General features: G+C 39.7%; 1 protein-coding gene across 1 annotated transcript in view; it reads left to right on the forward strand.

The window, feature by feature from the left end:
• GALNT13 (polypeptide N-acetylgalactosaminyltransferase 13) overlaps positions 1-14733 on the forward strand; it is a 147504-nt gene that overhangs the window by 13352 nt on the left and 119419 nt on the right. The window contains exon 2 of the mRNA XM_035131738.2: positions 4212-4448. Within this exon, the coding sequence (XP_034987629.1) occupies positions 4307-4448 (142 nt within the window). The 5' untranslated portion in view covers positions 4212-4306. The remainder of the gene's footprint in view (positions 1-4211; positions 4449-14733) is intronic.

Here is a 14733-nt window from a genome sequence, read left to right on the forward strand (position 1 = left end):
CTTACCCAGGCAACTCCATTTCCGACTGTTTCATATAGAATATTTTAACTTCTCAGTGAAATGAAGTTATAATACCATATGTATTAGAAGTGTCACAGAATTCTACCAAAAAAAAAATCTGAGAATGCTTGGCACTGCAGGTACTATGGAGAGGACTACTAATTTTGTTGCCAAGCAACTGCTGTCAAATGCAGTGGCTCACAGTCAAGCTGTTGATGGATTCAGCTGGGGGAACTTAAATGCATACAAGGGAAGGTGATAACATTGTTGAATTGAATTCAATAGTACTTCACAGGTATGTGCGCTACATAAGTTTTGCAAAAAAAAAAAAATCTGGTCAGGAAAGGCACCTAAGATGTTGGGATAGGAGGAGAAATGGATTATTATTATTGAAAAATGGACCATCCTGACATTGTTCAACACTGTCCATTCCTAACACAGTGCTAGATAGATAATATATTGTGAATAGTAAGAAATCAGTTTTGGTATTTGCTTTCCATAGTAAGGAGCAGAAAATGGATTAATTCTCAAAAACCTGTTGCAGTAGAACATGACTAGTAGGAATGTTTGCAGAAGTATTCCTACATGTTTGTATATTGGTGTCCATCCAGCATGGGAATGACAACACACAGTCAGGGCCTCATTCAGAGATAGTGCTAAACCAGAGTTGAATGTTGCAAGAATGAGCTGTAGTACAGTATATAAGAATGAACTGTGGTGAGCTTTGAGCTTGCATGCTCCTTCTCCTAGCACCACCTGGTGTGGCTGTGAGGAGGAATTCAGAAGCTTTTACTTCAGTTTTAGATTAAATTTGGCTGGTCAAAATGCAGAAAAGCTATGATTCGTCCAATGTTAACTATGGTTTGTTGAACCAAGATGAATTCAAACGCTAGATATGACCAATATCAAAATAAACTGAAATTTTGAAGTCCTTTTATATAGTTAAAAGGAATTGTTAGCAAGGTAAAAAGCTGACCTTGGGTCATGTGACTTTGAGCCAGCTGTAACTGGAATTGTGTATGACTAGTTCTAGGGTAGCAGCTGGGGTTGAAGAGAGGAGGGTTCTCCAAACCATTACCCCAAAGTCTCCTACAGTGTTCTTTTGGCCAAGAGTGGCAGTCGTTTGGGTGGCTGGCAGTCACATTTCCTCCTAGAAGACAGAATGACTTTACATCATTGTGATAGTTTCATTTTGGGGGACTTTCTTTTTGGGATGGTGGCTGTCTTCTCCTCGCCACGGCATAAATACAGTTGCAAATGGAAGTGCTTTTGGTGATTGTGAAAATGAAAGCAGAACTTAGAAAACCTAAAAACAAAAACATTACGCCAACATTATGAGCCAGGAGGAAGATAGCTGAGGAACTGATGTTGTTTTTTAAGAGTCTTTTGAGAATACTCATGAATACCAAGCCAGTGGGAACCTCACCTGTAACCCAGGAAAAGTAGCTGGATGTATTGGATAACCATGACCTAGTCACGAATTCCCACTATGATGGTCCTGTGTTACAGCTGAAGGGCTTCTGTGAAGCTGAATAGTTGTGAGGCTGGAAAAAACTAACTTAGGAGGATTATACCCTGCTTTAACCCTGGAGGTACATTTTCTCTATTAAAATATTACTAAATCATGAATACAGAACAATTATAATCCTCTTTAATGGCACTACAGTGAGAAGTAATTTATTTCTGTAATTCTCCTTGTCCTTGGTTCAGGATTCATGATGTACATGATCTTTATAGTTGGCCATACTTCCTGCAAATTGATTTCTTTTAAAAGGAATAGCCATTTTTACAGATACAGTATTACTTATTTCTCCTTTAAATTGCAGGTTTCCGCTTTTTACCTTGTTAACAATTCCTTTTAACTAGTAATGTTTTTATAGCTCTTCAGTAATGAGATCCATAAAAGCACCTCTTCAGGTAGTTTTTGTGTGTGTTCGCGTCTCCAAATATGCAGCACCAAATTCCCATATCACATTCCGCAAGTCTGCAAGTTAAATTGCAAGTTCCCTTCCCCTTCAAATCTCCTATGTGACGGTTAGAATGGCCTGACCAATAATAATAATAATAATAATAATAATAATAATAATAATAATACTCCACCCATCTGACTGGGTTTCCCCAGCCACTCTGGGCAGCTTACAACATATCTAAAAACATCAATCCTTTAAAATATGTTCAGAATCTCTCATGTCTGGCAGTGAGCTGGTGAATTTTCAACCCCCTACCTGGCCAAATCATAACAGTCTACATTACAATTCAATAAGAATGTATTTTAAAGGCATTTGGGGGAGGGGGCTTGTTTCAGGCCAAAGACTGGATATATTGAACTTTTTGGGATAGCAGCCAGTGTATCTTGGGATGCTGACCCAGGGCATCTAATAATATAGTGAGGAGGAAATTAAAAAGTCGTGAACCTAACAAACTGCATGCTATTCTGAAATTGCTCAAGCAGGCACCTAGTAGTCTGGTCAGGCATTCCTTCTTCCTGCTCAGTCTTTTTCAGGAATATATGTGTCTCAGTATAATACTCTTATGGTAAGACTATTACACTGAGAGCTCTTAAAACCGTAGTGAAATTCTCGAGATGTTAAGGAATATTCAGAAAGAGAGATGAATTTCCAGCAGTACAACATCTACTGCTTCAGCCAAAAGCATTATGAGCCACGAGCCCTTTGCTGCATTCTTTACCCCTTGAGGTTTTTTTCAGTTGTTTCTTGGGTGCCTGGGGTGAGATCAGGCATGGATATTGAAACTGCAAGCTCCTTCCTATGTACTTCTCACTGCAGGGAACAGGGTGGGACTGAGCTATGTTTGTTTGGGGGACAGGATTTATCTATGGCTGTGAGAGAGACCTCTTCTAACAGGCTCAGGAGCATGCTGTCTGAAAATTTGTGCAGAATTTATCTCCAGTCACTTCAAATTCTCTGTAGAGAATATTGAGGGAGAGAGGCACAAGTTCAAAAGTCTACCCTCAAGCTTGCCCCAGATAGAAACCAAGCAACCACTAAATAAAAAGATAGTTGTTGGCTTTGTTGTTGGATTGTTACTTGCCTGGCCTTAAATGTTTAGTCATTATTTTACTTATTATATTTTTGATTTTCATTCCTTCAGAAGGAGCCCAGGGCAATGTAGAATGAAAAACAACAACAACAGAAAACAGAAAAGAATGTGTCAAATAAAATTCATACAAATAACCACAAACATCTATTTCTATACATTATCAAAACCATTAAATTTCAGAAATTGCTTACAACTTTTATGAGTATAATTATCCTGAAATCAATTATTTGAACAGATCAATACAGTTGTATGTTTTCAAAAGAAGAAGAATGGTTTTCAAGAGAAGTTAGTATATGTTGGTGTTGGTTAGATCCAGTTATGGGCTCATCAGCAAAACAGGAGGTGATATTTTTGTGTGTAAATCTGATCAAGTATGGCAAATGCCATTTAAGGGAGTTGCGTCATACCTCCCCATTTTCACATAATCAGCAAAAAATAAAAACAAATATATGTGTCGGAAAGAGATGCACCTAGATTGGCACTTCTTATCAAATCTGGTGAAAATGCTCTAAAATCTAGCCATCTTGGTTACATGACCAGGTGTCACTGTGACAAGCACTTCCACTTAAGAGACTTCGTTAGATTGTAAGGTTATGCTTGTTTGATACCTATGAGAAGCTCCTCTCTTCTGAACCAGCATAGATTTATAAAGATTTGTTATTGCTGCTTTTCTCGTGTTCATTGCTTAGTAGGGTGGAAAGGATTTCTCCTTCTTAGAGTAATGTTGTTTGAGCACTTAAGGAATTCTGTTTATTGGATCTTGTTTTATTTTTGCATCTGATTTCTAGCATGTTTTTGTTGTTCATATTTGATTTGATTTGTAAATCACTTACAGACACATTTCTTTGTAGAAAATGACTAATGAATGTAATTGTAGTAATATATATATATATATATATATGCATAGCCTGAAAACAGAAAGCTTCAAAGCAATCATTGATAAAACACCTGCTCTGTATGTTGTTTGAAAGTTTCTTTCTGAAAACATTTAGGTCTGTTATGTGATCTCATTTTCTTACATTTTATGGAAAGCAACAGAAATCGATAATTTATTGAAAAGGCAAACAATAAAAAAGCAAAAAAAAATTGAATGTGATAATTTATCGTTTACTTGCTATTTAATTTGAATCCCCCTTTCTCTTCATTTGCAGTGGGATGTTCTCAACATTGCGTTCATGCTGGCATCTTTGGCTTGGATACACCATCAAAGCAGTACCCACCTTTACTACTAATAACTAAACAAAGAATGAGGAGATTTGTCTACTGCAAGGTGGTTCTTGCCACTTCTCTGATGTGGGTGCTTGTGGATGTCTTTCTGCTTTTATACTTCAGTGAATGCAACAAATGTGATGACAAGAAAGAGAGATCTCTGCTGCCTGCTTTAAGGGGTAAGGTAAAGTCTGAGGTTTTTAAAAAAAGATTTTTATTGAAGTACGAGAATTGTTACATACATTATATTCTCTCCTTCCAATTTTTAATTTCCCGTACCATTTTTCCTTCCCCTTCCCACCCCCTCCCCCACCCATAATCCATTGGAAGGGTTCAAACAGTTGTCCTCAGCCACGGGCACAATGTCTTTAATTTCCACTGAATGTCTTCTGGTCCAGTAGTTGTTATCCATTGAAGATAGGGGTTCCATCTGGTCCTTATCACAGTAGACCTGGCCTTCCATGTTGTTTCCTGTGACGTTACTGCCATGATGTCTGACTGAATAAATTCAAATTCAAATTCAAAAGAGAAAGAAAGAGGTAAAGTCTGAGGTGTCTACAATCACAATTTATTCTTCATAGTAACTGTTGACCTATGCTGCTAAGTGTGGCTGTCATCTGAGAGCACAATTCCTTAAATCATTGAATTTGAGTCGTTTGCCGACAGCTACACAACGATCTCTCCCCCCCCTTTAAATCTCATACCTACTTCCTAAAGAGTTTTGTTGATACATGGGCATTCCTTACGAGATTTATGCGTAACCTACTATCTAAGGCCTTATTGTCTGCCTTTACAGTTAAATGCTAACCATAAGATCCCCCAAAAAGCAACTCTTCAAAGTTGAGTTTCAAGTCTCAGTCTGGTCATTCTGTAATGATCGTCAACTGTGGAGGGGGTGTGGGGAGAGAATGTATAGTAAGATCACATTACTGTAGCATGAGAAGCCTATGCCCTTGAAGAGACCATTATTTTATAAGTTAAAAGTATTGATGGGTACAGATGCATTCCGATATGCTTTAAAAAGATCTTGTTCCATCAATTATGCTTTTAATCCTAGTAAATTTATTAAAAGTTTTCCCATTTGGACTCTGTAAGGGTTGGGTTTAAGGAAAAAGCAATTGCACAGAAGCAATTCTTACTTAAAAGACTCCCCACAATGAATGTGTGCTTGCTTGTTATTATCCTGTTGTACTGAAAATGCAAAATTTACATTTAAAAAGCTTTTAAAAGTTCTAGAAAGCAGTTCTAGAAAAGATGTTCTACAAAAGGTGTACTATCTCATTAAAACTTATTAGCATAAATCACAGATGGGGGACGTGCAGCCCTCCAGGTGATGTTGGAATCCAATTTCCACCATGCTTGACCCATTGGACATGTGGACTGGGGTTGATGCAGCCTGGGGTCCAACAACATCTGAAACATAGCTGCCACGTTTTCCCTTTTCTCGTGAGGAAGCCTATTCAGCATAAGGGAATTTCCCTTAAAAAAAGGGAGAACTTGGCAGCTATGATCTGAAGTGCTTTAGCTTTCCTACCTTTGATATGGATTATTTAGAATAGTCTTCATGTGTCCATCTGTAGTGTGTTTGTTTGGTTTCAAGTAGCCAGGTAAGCACAGTTGAATTCTTGGATATCGCAAATGCTGAACAGCTCCTACAAAACAAAGAGAGAAAATGTAATTAGGAAACCATTTTCATCAATGAGTAGTGAAAAATAGACAAATCACAACCTAAAAGAAGGAAGTAAAACTTGTTTAATGAATTAGTCATGATCAATTGTTCTTCCTAGCTCTTAATACAGTGTTTATAAAAAGGAGGAAAAGTACTTTGAGCCTCTAATGGGATTAGGACATGTCGCATCTAACTGGCCCCATTTAACTCCTTCATTTACACATCCTTGGAGTGTATACAGGAGAAGGAGAATGTAAAAGCTCATCATCATTTACGATAAATGTTCACTTCAATTGATCTACTGATTTGTAGTCTAAACCTGAGAATAAATCAGTCCTCCCTCCCATTTTGTATTGTATGTAGCTGCATCAAGTTGCTGTCTCTGCTAAAAGTTGAAGTGGCTGATAGATCGTTTCAGTATGGAATGATCAGTTTGTCATCTCCTGAACTGATTCAGCCAGCTTAGTTGGCAAGGCAAGAGAAGCCTGATTCAGCAAAAGAAAGAAGAGTTTGCTTCTGGGGAAGGAAAAGGAAATGCAAAGTTTTGTGTGTGTTCCTCTTTGCTGAGCCTTAAACACTCTCTCTCTCTCTCTCTCTCACACACACACAGACTATTATGTTGAATTGCATATATGGCTAAGAATTCTAAATGTTAATATATTGGAGTGGGTTCCTTCTAAACTAAACCAAGAAGCTACTTCATATGCTGCCTTAATAAAGATCCCTGCAAAATAGTTCCTGACAGAATATTAATTTGTATTTATTATTAAATATTCTTAGAAGCACCCATTCTCTGCTGTACTTTGTGCTTGGGTGGTGTGCACACTCTCCCACATTCAAGGGTTTCTCTTATTTCTTGAAAAGCATTGTGTTGGGAGACTACAATTTAAGTATTGCTTTTAACCAATTGTGCCACTTTTCTGTTATACTATTAGCCTTGCAAATACTTGTCTGCTGTAAAACCTATGATGCCTTTGCTTAAGAATGTTTTAGTTTCCAAGTTCTTCTTCAAATGATGAAAAAAAATTCCTACTGAAATTGAGCCAAAATTTAAGACTTCCACCAGTCTTGGAAGTGAAGTTAACCTTCTTTCTTTGCGCCTCAGGCTGATTGTATTCATTTGTTTAAAGCTAACAAAATTAGGTGTGTTGCAAACCTTTGGCCAGTGGTGTTTGATAAGATAGGTGTCCCTGTTGAAATGTTAGATTAAAAGTTCAATTGAGGCAAGCACAGGTCCCCTGAATAGGTCGTCCTCAAATGGGCCCACACGGATTTGCACCGATCTCTCTATTCTGCTGCTCAGAACTGACTGGAGGGTGCCTCTCTTCTTTGTTCATTCTGACATTACCAGATTTTAGGTGGTGTGAGCAGTTCCCCCGCAGAGGGCAACAAGCTGTGGCGTTGAAAATGGAGAAGATCCATAACTGGACGATCCATTTCGGGGTGCCAAATTTTATTCTCACTCAGCGTGCCTTGTCTCCAAAGCTTTTGTCATTGTGAATGTCCTCAGGAGTGACTGGAACACATATTTCAAGGACTAGCGAGGAAGGCAATGTGTGACATGAACCTTCTGAGTGACTTTGTGCATTTAGATTAATGAATTGTTTCTGGCATGGTTGGCTTGTTGCCACCATTTTGTGGAACTAAAGTGGTACAAGAAGCTGAACAGTGGCTGTCTTGGATCTGGGATAGGATAGACCCTGTCAGGTGTGCCTTGATTTGAAAGGATTCTTAACCCTTTGAGGGTTATAGTAGTAATGGGTTAATTTGAACAGAGCAATGTTTGCAAAGCTTTAAGTTGAAAGAAAGCTGTTACCTTGGTGAGATTTGAAAAGAAATACTGAACTGTACTGCAAAATGGGTTGGAATTATCTATGGTGGAATTGTCTCAGAGACAGAAGAAGAGACTTGGCTTTGGAGATAAGCTGAACTTTATTTTAAATCTTGACTGAGAAAACATTGCTGTGATCTTAACTCCTTTTCATGTAAGGCCAGTCTGTTATTGGAGCAAACACATGCATTTGATCATATGAACTCATTACATTGTGATCAAATGGTACTTCAAAGGGTGAAGGGAGGGAAACCAAAGGAAAGGATTTCCCTAAGCTCCACATTATTTGCTGTGAAATGTGAAGCATCTTAGCTCACTCTCCTGAGATGCTATCTGTGATATCATTTACACTGTTAATTAGTTAGAGCTGGATTTGGAGATGGGTATAGAGCCCTTGGTTTTTTATTTATTTATTTTGCTGAATGCTGCTGCTATTACCTTTTTTTTTGCCTTTTTGACAGGCACCAGATATTTTTCTATCTCGGAGGTAGCATTTAAAAAAAATACATTATGCTATCAAGAGTTATTTTTTTTAAGAAAAGCTATACAAATGCCCTTACCAGCTCCACTCCATACTGTGAAAGGCAGACTATTATTCTCCCCTGACTAAGAGGTTTGATATGCTGCTATATCTCCTTGATACTCTTTCAAAGTGATTCCAGCTCTAAGAAATGAAGAAATTAACAGTGTCTTATCGCAATTCCCTGGCATTCTGGGCAGAAAACACATTTGTAGTATTTTATCAGTTTAGACAAGTGTAACATTAGGAATCAAAGTGATAGGCTTACAGAGTGGTTATTACACCACTGATAAAACTTTATGATCCATTTACAAGGATGAAAATGAAAACATAACTCTGCTCATCCTGGTAAGTAAGCACTGTTACATGTGGGGAAATATTGATTTGTTTGGCTGCTCAAGGCATTAATGAATTGAGCATTTTCTGTATGTCAGAAATGCTGAAACCTGTGTAAACAACGTGCTGCAACACTTTCCTTAACCTTTATGTGTTCATGTGTTGAATGACACTTCCATAGTTGAAGCTCTGCAATGAAGAACGTTGACTTTATTGGAACTACCTTTGAATTGAACAGTCTCAAATGTCAGTATTATCATTCCTCCATCTTTTCCCCAAGCGGATAAAACATTGCCCATTTTACTGAAAGGTGTAACTAATTTTTTTTACTCATTAATTTATTTTCAGCACTTGCCTTCTGTGTTTCTAACAAATATTTACAATGAAAGATAAACAATAAAACATAACAAAAATCAGGGGAACAAACAGCATCCTTTTAAAAATAGACAAGGGAAAGCAACATAAACCAAGCTGAGGAAGAGGATTTACAAAAGTTCACTGAAATATAACAGTCTTTGTCACCATCTAAAAGTAAGCAACAAAAGGACCAGGCAAACTCAAACTTTCACAGAAAAATTTCCTGAGCAACTCTTTCTTCTCCACTCCCCACGGTGTTGTGAATTTGGTTATCTTATATCTGCAGGGCTAGCCCAAAGGCTTACTGCTCAAGGTGGACATTGATTTGTTGGGGAGGGTGCCATGAGCAGCTTCATCTCAGGCTGGTCAAGTAACCTTGGCAACTGTGACAGAAACCCCCCACAAACACCTCTTCCATTCCCTGGTGGTTTAGAAGCCTGTAACATCCACTAGATTTAGTATAACTATAAATAAGTTAACTGTTAACTGAAAGAATTCTATCTCCTGACACAACCTTTGTTTTATCAACTTTGTTCTTTTAAATAAAACTTTCTTATTTGCTCAACTTCTGCCTGAGTCTACAAATATGAAAGTTTTACCTCTCACAAAAACATAAGGCAATTTGTGGTGGTTATAGAGCAAGCATAGGCAACCTTGGCTCTCCAGATGTTTGGGAACTACAACTCCCATGATCCTTGACCACTGGCCGGCCCCGTTAGCTAGGGATCATGGGAGTTGTAGTTCCAAAACATCTGGAGAGCCAAGTTTGCATACGCCTGTTATAGAGTATATAGAATTATACGGAGGTGGGATCTGCCACACTTAGTATGCAGAGCAGTGGGATCCACTTCAACTGTTGACAAGAATAGTTGATTTGCCTCAGTTGGTGGTAGCTGTGGGATCCACTTCAGTTGGTGGTAGAATGGTGGGATTCCACTTCACAAGAGATACAACTCACACTTTGCATGGATCATGACATGTAGTTTGGCCTTCAGTTGTACCACTGACTCAAGAATGCTTTCTCCAGAAGCCTCACATAATGTTGAGATAATGGTCTTCTTTATACCAGGTTAAGACCTCATTTGCCCAAGCCTTGTAGATTTTTTGAAAATCTAGTTAAAACTAGCAAATTGGCACACCTGAGTGCTCAGTTCATTTTTGTTGTGTTATGCTTTTAAATTCGTTTTAGACTGCTCTGTGAGTCCTAAGGATGAGAAGTGGGATGTGAGATGTTTTAAATAAAATAAAATGTCACTTTAAAGCTCCTATAAGTATTTGGCTACTGGAATACAGAAATGGCCTTGATTTAAAAGTCCTCTCAGTATTAATCTATTTTATATGTTAGGACCCCCCTTCATGGATCAATGCCTTGTCGTGGCGAAGGGGCTTGAATAACTCAGAGAAGCTATGAGCTATGCCATGCAGGGCCACCCAAGATGGACAGGTCATAGTGGAGAGTTTTGACTAAACGTGATCCACCTGGAGAAGGAACTGGCAAGCCACTCCAGTATCCCTGCCAAGAAAACTCCATGGACAAAGACAACAGGCATATAAAAGTTATGACGCTGGAAGATGAGCCCCTCAGGTCGGAAGGCGTCCAACATGCTACTGAGGAAGAGCGGAGGACAAGTACAAGTAGATTCAGAGCTGATGAAGCGGCTGGGCCAAAGCCGAAAGGACGCTCAGTTGCGGATATGCCTGGAAGCGAAAGGAAAGTCCGATGCTGTAAAGAAAAATATTGCATAGGAACCTGGAATGTAAGAACCATGAGTGGAGGTAAGCTGGATGTGGTCAAAAATGAGATGACAAGAATAAATATCGACATCCTGGGCATCAGTGAACTAAAATGGAAGGGAATGGGCGAATTCCGTTCGGGTGACTATCATATCTACTACTGTGGGCAAAAATCCTGTAGTAGAAATGGAGTGGCCCTCATAGTCAACAAAAGAGTGGCAAAAGCTGTAATGGGATGCAATCTCAAAAATGACAGAATGATCTCGATACGAATCCAAGGCAGACCTTTTAACATCACAGTAATCCAAGTTTATGCACCAACTACTGGAGCTGAAGAAAGTGAAATTGACCAATTCTATGAAGACCTACAACACCTTCTAGAAATGACACCAAAGAAGGATGTTCTTCTCATTACAGGGGATTGGAATGCTAAAGTAGGGAATCAAGAGATAAAAGGAACAACTGGCAAGTTTGGCCTTGGAGTTCAAAATGAAGCAGGGCAAAGGCTAATAGAGTTCTGTCAAGAGAACAAGCTGGTCATCACAAACACTCTCTTCCAACAACACAAGAGACGACTCTACACATGGATATCACCAAATGGGCAGCATCGAAATCAGATTGATTATATTCTCTGCAGCCAAAGATGGAGAAGCTCTATACAATCAGCAAAAACAAGACCTGGAGCTGACTGTAACTCAGATCATCAGCTTCTTATAGCAAAATTCCAGCTTAAACTGAAGAAAGTAGGAAAAACCACTGGGCCAGTAAGATACAATCTGAATCAAATCCCTTATGAATACACAGTGGAAGTGAGGAACAGGTTTAAGGATTTAGATTTGGTGGACAGAGTGCCTGAAGAACTATGGATGGAGGCTCGTAACATTATACAGGAGGCAGCAACGAAAACCATCCCAAGGAAAAGGAAATGCAAGAAAGCAAAATGGCTGTCCAACGAGGCCTTACAAATAGCGGAGGAGAGGAGGCAAGCAAAATGCAAGGGAGATAGGGAAAGATACAGGAAACTGAATGCAGATTTCCAAAAAACAGCAAGGAGAGACAAGAGGGTCTTCTTAAATGAGCAATGCAAAGAAATAGAGGAAAACAATAGAATGGGGAAAACCAGAGATCTGTTCAAGAAAATTGGAGATATGAAAGGAACATTTCGTACAAAGATTACCATAATCAAGGACAAAACTGGTAAGGACCTAACAGAAGCAGAAGACATCAAGAAGAGGTGGCAAGAATACACAGAGGAATTATACCAGAAAGACATGGAGGTTTCGTACACCCCAGGTAGTGTGGTTGCTGACCTTGAGCCAGACATCTTGGAGCGTGAAGTCAAATGGGCCTTAGAAAGCACTGCTAATAACAAGGCCAGTGGAAGTGATGATATTCCAGCTGAACTATTTAAAATTTTAAAAGATGATGCTGTTAAGGTGCTACACCCAATATGCCAGCAAGTTTGGAAAACTCAGCAATGGCCAGAGGATTGGAGAAGATCAGTCTACATCCCAATTCCAAAGAAGGGCAGTGCCAAAGAATGCTCCAACTACCGCACTATTGCGCTCATTTCACACGCTAGCAAGGTTATGCTTAAAATTCTACAAGGCAGGCTTAGGCAGTATGTGGACCGAGAACTCCCAGAAGTGCAAGCTGGATTTCGAAAGGGCAGAGGAACCAGAGACCAAATAGCAAACATGCGCTGGATTATGGAGAAAGCTAGAGAGTTCCAGAAAAACATCTACTTCTGCTTCATTGACTATGCAAAAGCCTTTGACTGTGTCGACCACAGCAAACTATGGCAAGTTCTTAAAGAAATGGGAGTGCCTGATCACCTCATCTGTCTCCTGAGAAATCTCTATGTGGGACAAGAAGCTACAGTTAGAACTGGATATGGAACAACTGATTGGTTCAAAATTGGGAAAGGAGTACGACAAGGTTGTATATTGTCTCCCTGCTTATTTAACTTATATGCAGAATTCATCATGCGAAAGGCTGGACTAGATGAATCCCAAGCCGGAATTAAGATTGCCGGAAGAAATATCAACAACCTCAGATATGCAGATGACACAACCTTGATGGCAGAAAGCGAGGAGGAATTAAAGAACCTTTTAATGAGGGTGAAAGAGGAGAGCGCAAAATATGGTCTGAAGCTCAACATCAAAAAAACCAAGATCATGGCCACTGGTCCCATCACCTCCTGGCAAATAGAAGGGGAAGAAATGGAGGCAGTGAGAGATTTTACTTTCTTGGGCTCCTTGATTACTGCAGATGGTGACAGCAGTCACGAAATTAAAAGACGCCTGCTTCTTGGGAGAAAAGCAATGACAAACCTAGACAGCATCTTAAAAAGCAGAGACATCACCTTGCCGACAAAGGTCCGTATAGTTAAAGCTATGGTTTTCCCAGTAGTGATGTATGGAAGTGAGAGCTGGACCATAAAGAAGGCTGATCGCCGAAGAATTGATGCTTTTGAATTATGGTGCTGGAGGAGACTCTTGAGAGTCCCATGGACTGCAAGAAGATCAAACCTATCCATTCTTAAGGAAATCAGCCCTGAGTGCTCCCTGGAAGGACAGATCGTGAAGCTGAGGCTCCAATACTTTGGCCACCTCATGAGAAGAGAAGAATCCTTGGAAAAGACCCTGATGTTGGGAAAGATGGAGGGCACTAGGAGAAGGGGACGTCAGAGGACAAGATGGTTGGACAGTGTTCTCGAAGCTACGAACATGAGTTTGACCAAACTGCGGGAGGCAGTGCAAGACAGGAGTGCCTGGCGTGCTATGGTCCATGGGGTCACGAAGAGTCGGACACGACTAAACGACTAAACAACAACAACAACAACAACAACAATGTTAGGACCACTTGAAAGGACTATTTAAAGTTAAATGATAGAATAATGAATACTATTGCTCTTAAACAGCCCTTGTTTCTCGAGTACCCACTTCATTTGATTCATCTTAATTTGTTACTACCCCACATTTTGATTCATATTAAACCTGTTCTGTGAGACTTATGAAAATGTATACATTTAAACAAGGGATGGAGAATCTGTCTTGATGGACATCCCATCAACCCTGAGCACTAGCCTTGCTGGTTAGGCCTAGAGATTGAAGCTACCTCGATTGCCATGATCAATGTCAACTGAGAAGATGTGGGATGCACAACCCTGTTAATTATCCTTGCCTTTTCAGGAGCTTTTAATATCATTGACCATGGTATCTTCCTGGACTGCTTACAGGATTTGGAAGTGCTTTGCTGTGGCTCCACTCCATGGGCTGCTCCAAAGAATATTTGGATGAGTTTTATTTGCCCTACAGGGAGTTATACTGTGGGAATAAATTTTGTTACCCATGTGATTTAACATTTATTGTATATGAAGCGGTTGGTAGCAGACATGAGGGGATTTGGCGCTATGTGCCATCAATAAATTCAGGATGCAAAAGGAACAATGACATTTACTGAAAGACGAAGGGGGACTCACACGGGTTTCACACCCCTCATGTGTTGAAAATGCATAGGAGGGGGTTGAATTGTCTTGCTGTGTTCCCCCTACTCTACACCAGAGGTTTGTGCTGCCCATGCCTACAGGTGTTTGGTGGCTATGTGATGAAGGGGTTCCTTCCACCTGTCTGCATAGGTGTACTATATAGGGCTCCTCCGTGGAATGAGGAATACTGTATCGACATAGATTAAACATTGTGTAGAGGAGCTCTATGCACATATTATGGTCCATGTGACAACCAGGCACATGAGATGCAGGTTGGTGTCGGGGATCACCGTAGCTGTTGTGATTTCATAGGTGTGTTCAACATGCGACTCCCCCTGGTGACGTTTACTCACTCATCCATACTAATTTATATTCTCAGCAGAATTTGTTGTTGTGGGATAAGAGGCCAGGTTATCTCAATGCATCAGAAACTGATTAAAGAACAAGAAGCAGAGGCAGGAATAAACTCAGATTCCTCACAGCAGGGGGAAAAGAAAGCAGTTGGGTTCCTAAGAGATTTGTTTTAG

The sequence above is a fragment of the Zootoca vivipara genome, chromosome 1 (genome assembly GCF_963506605.1).
Source record: "Zootoca vivipara chromosome 1, rZooViv1.1, whole genome shotgun sequence".
Taxonomy (NCBI): domain Eukaryota; kingdom Metazoa; phylum Chordata; class Lepidosauria; order Squamata; family Lacertidae; genus Zootoca; species Zootoca vivipara.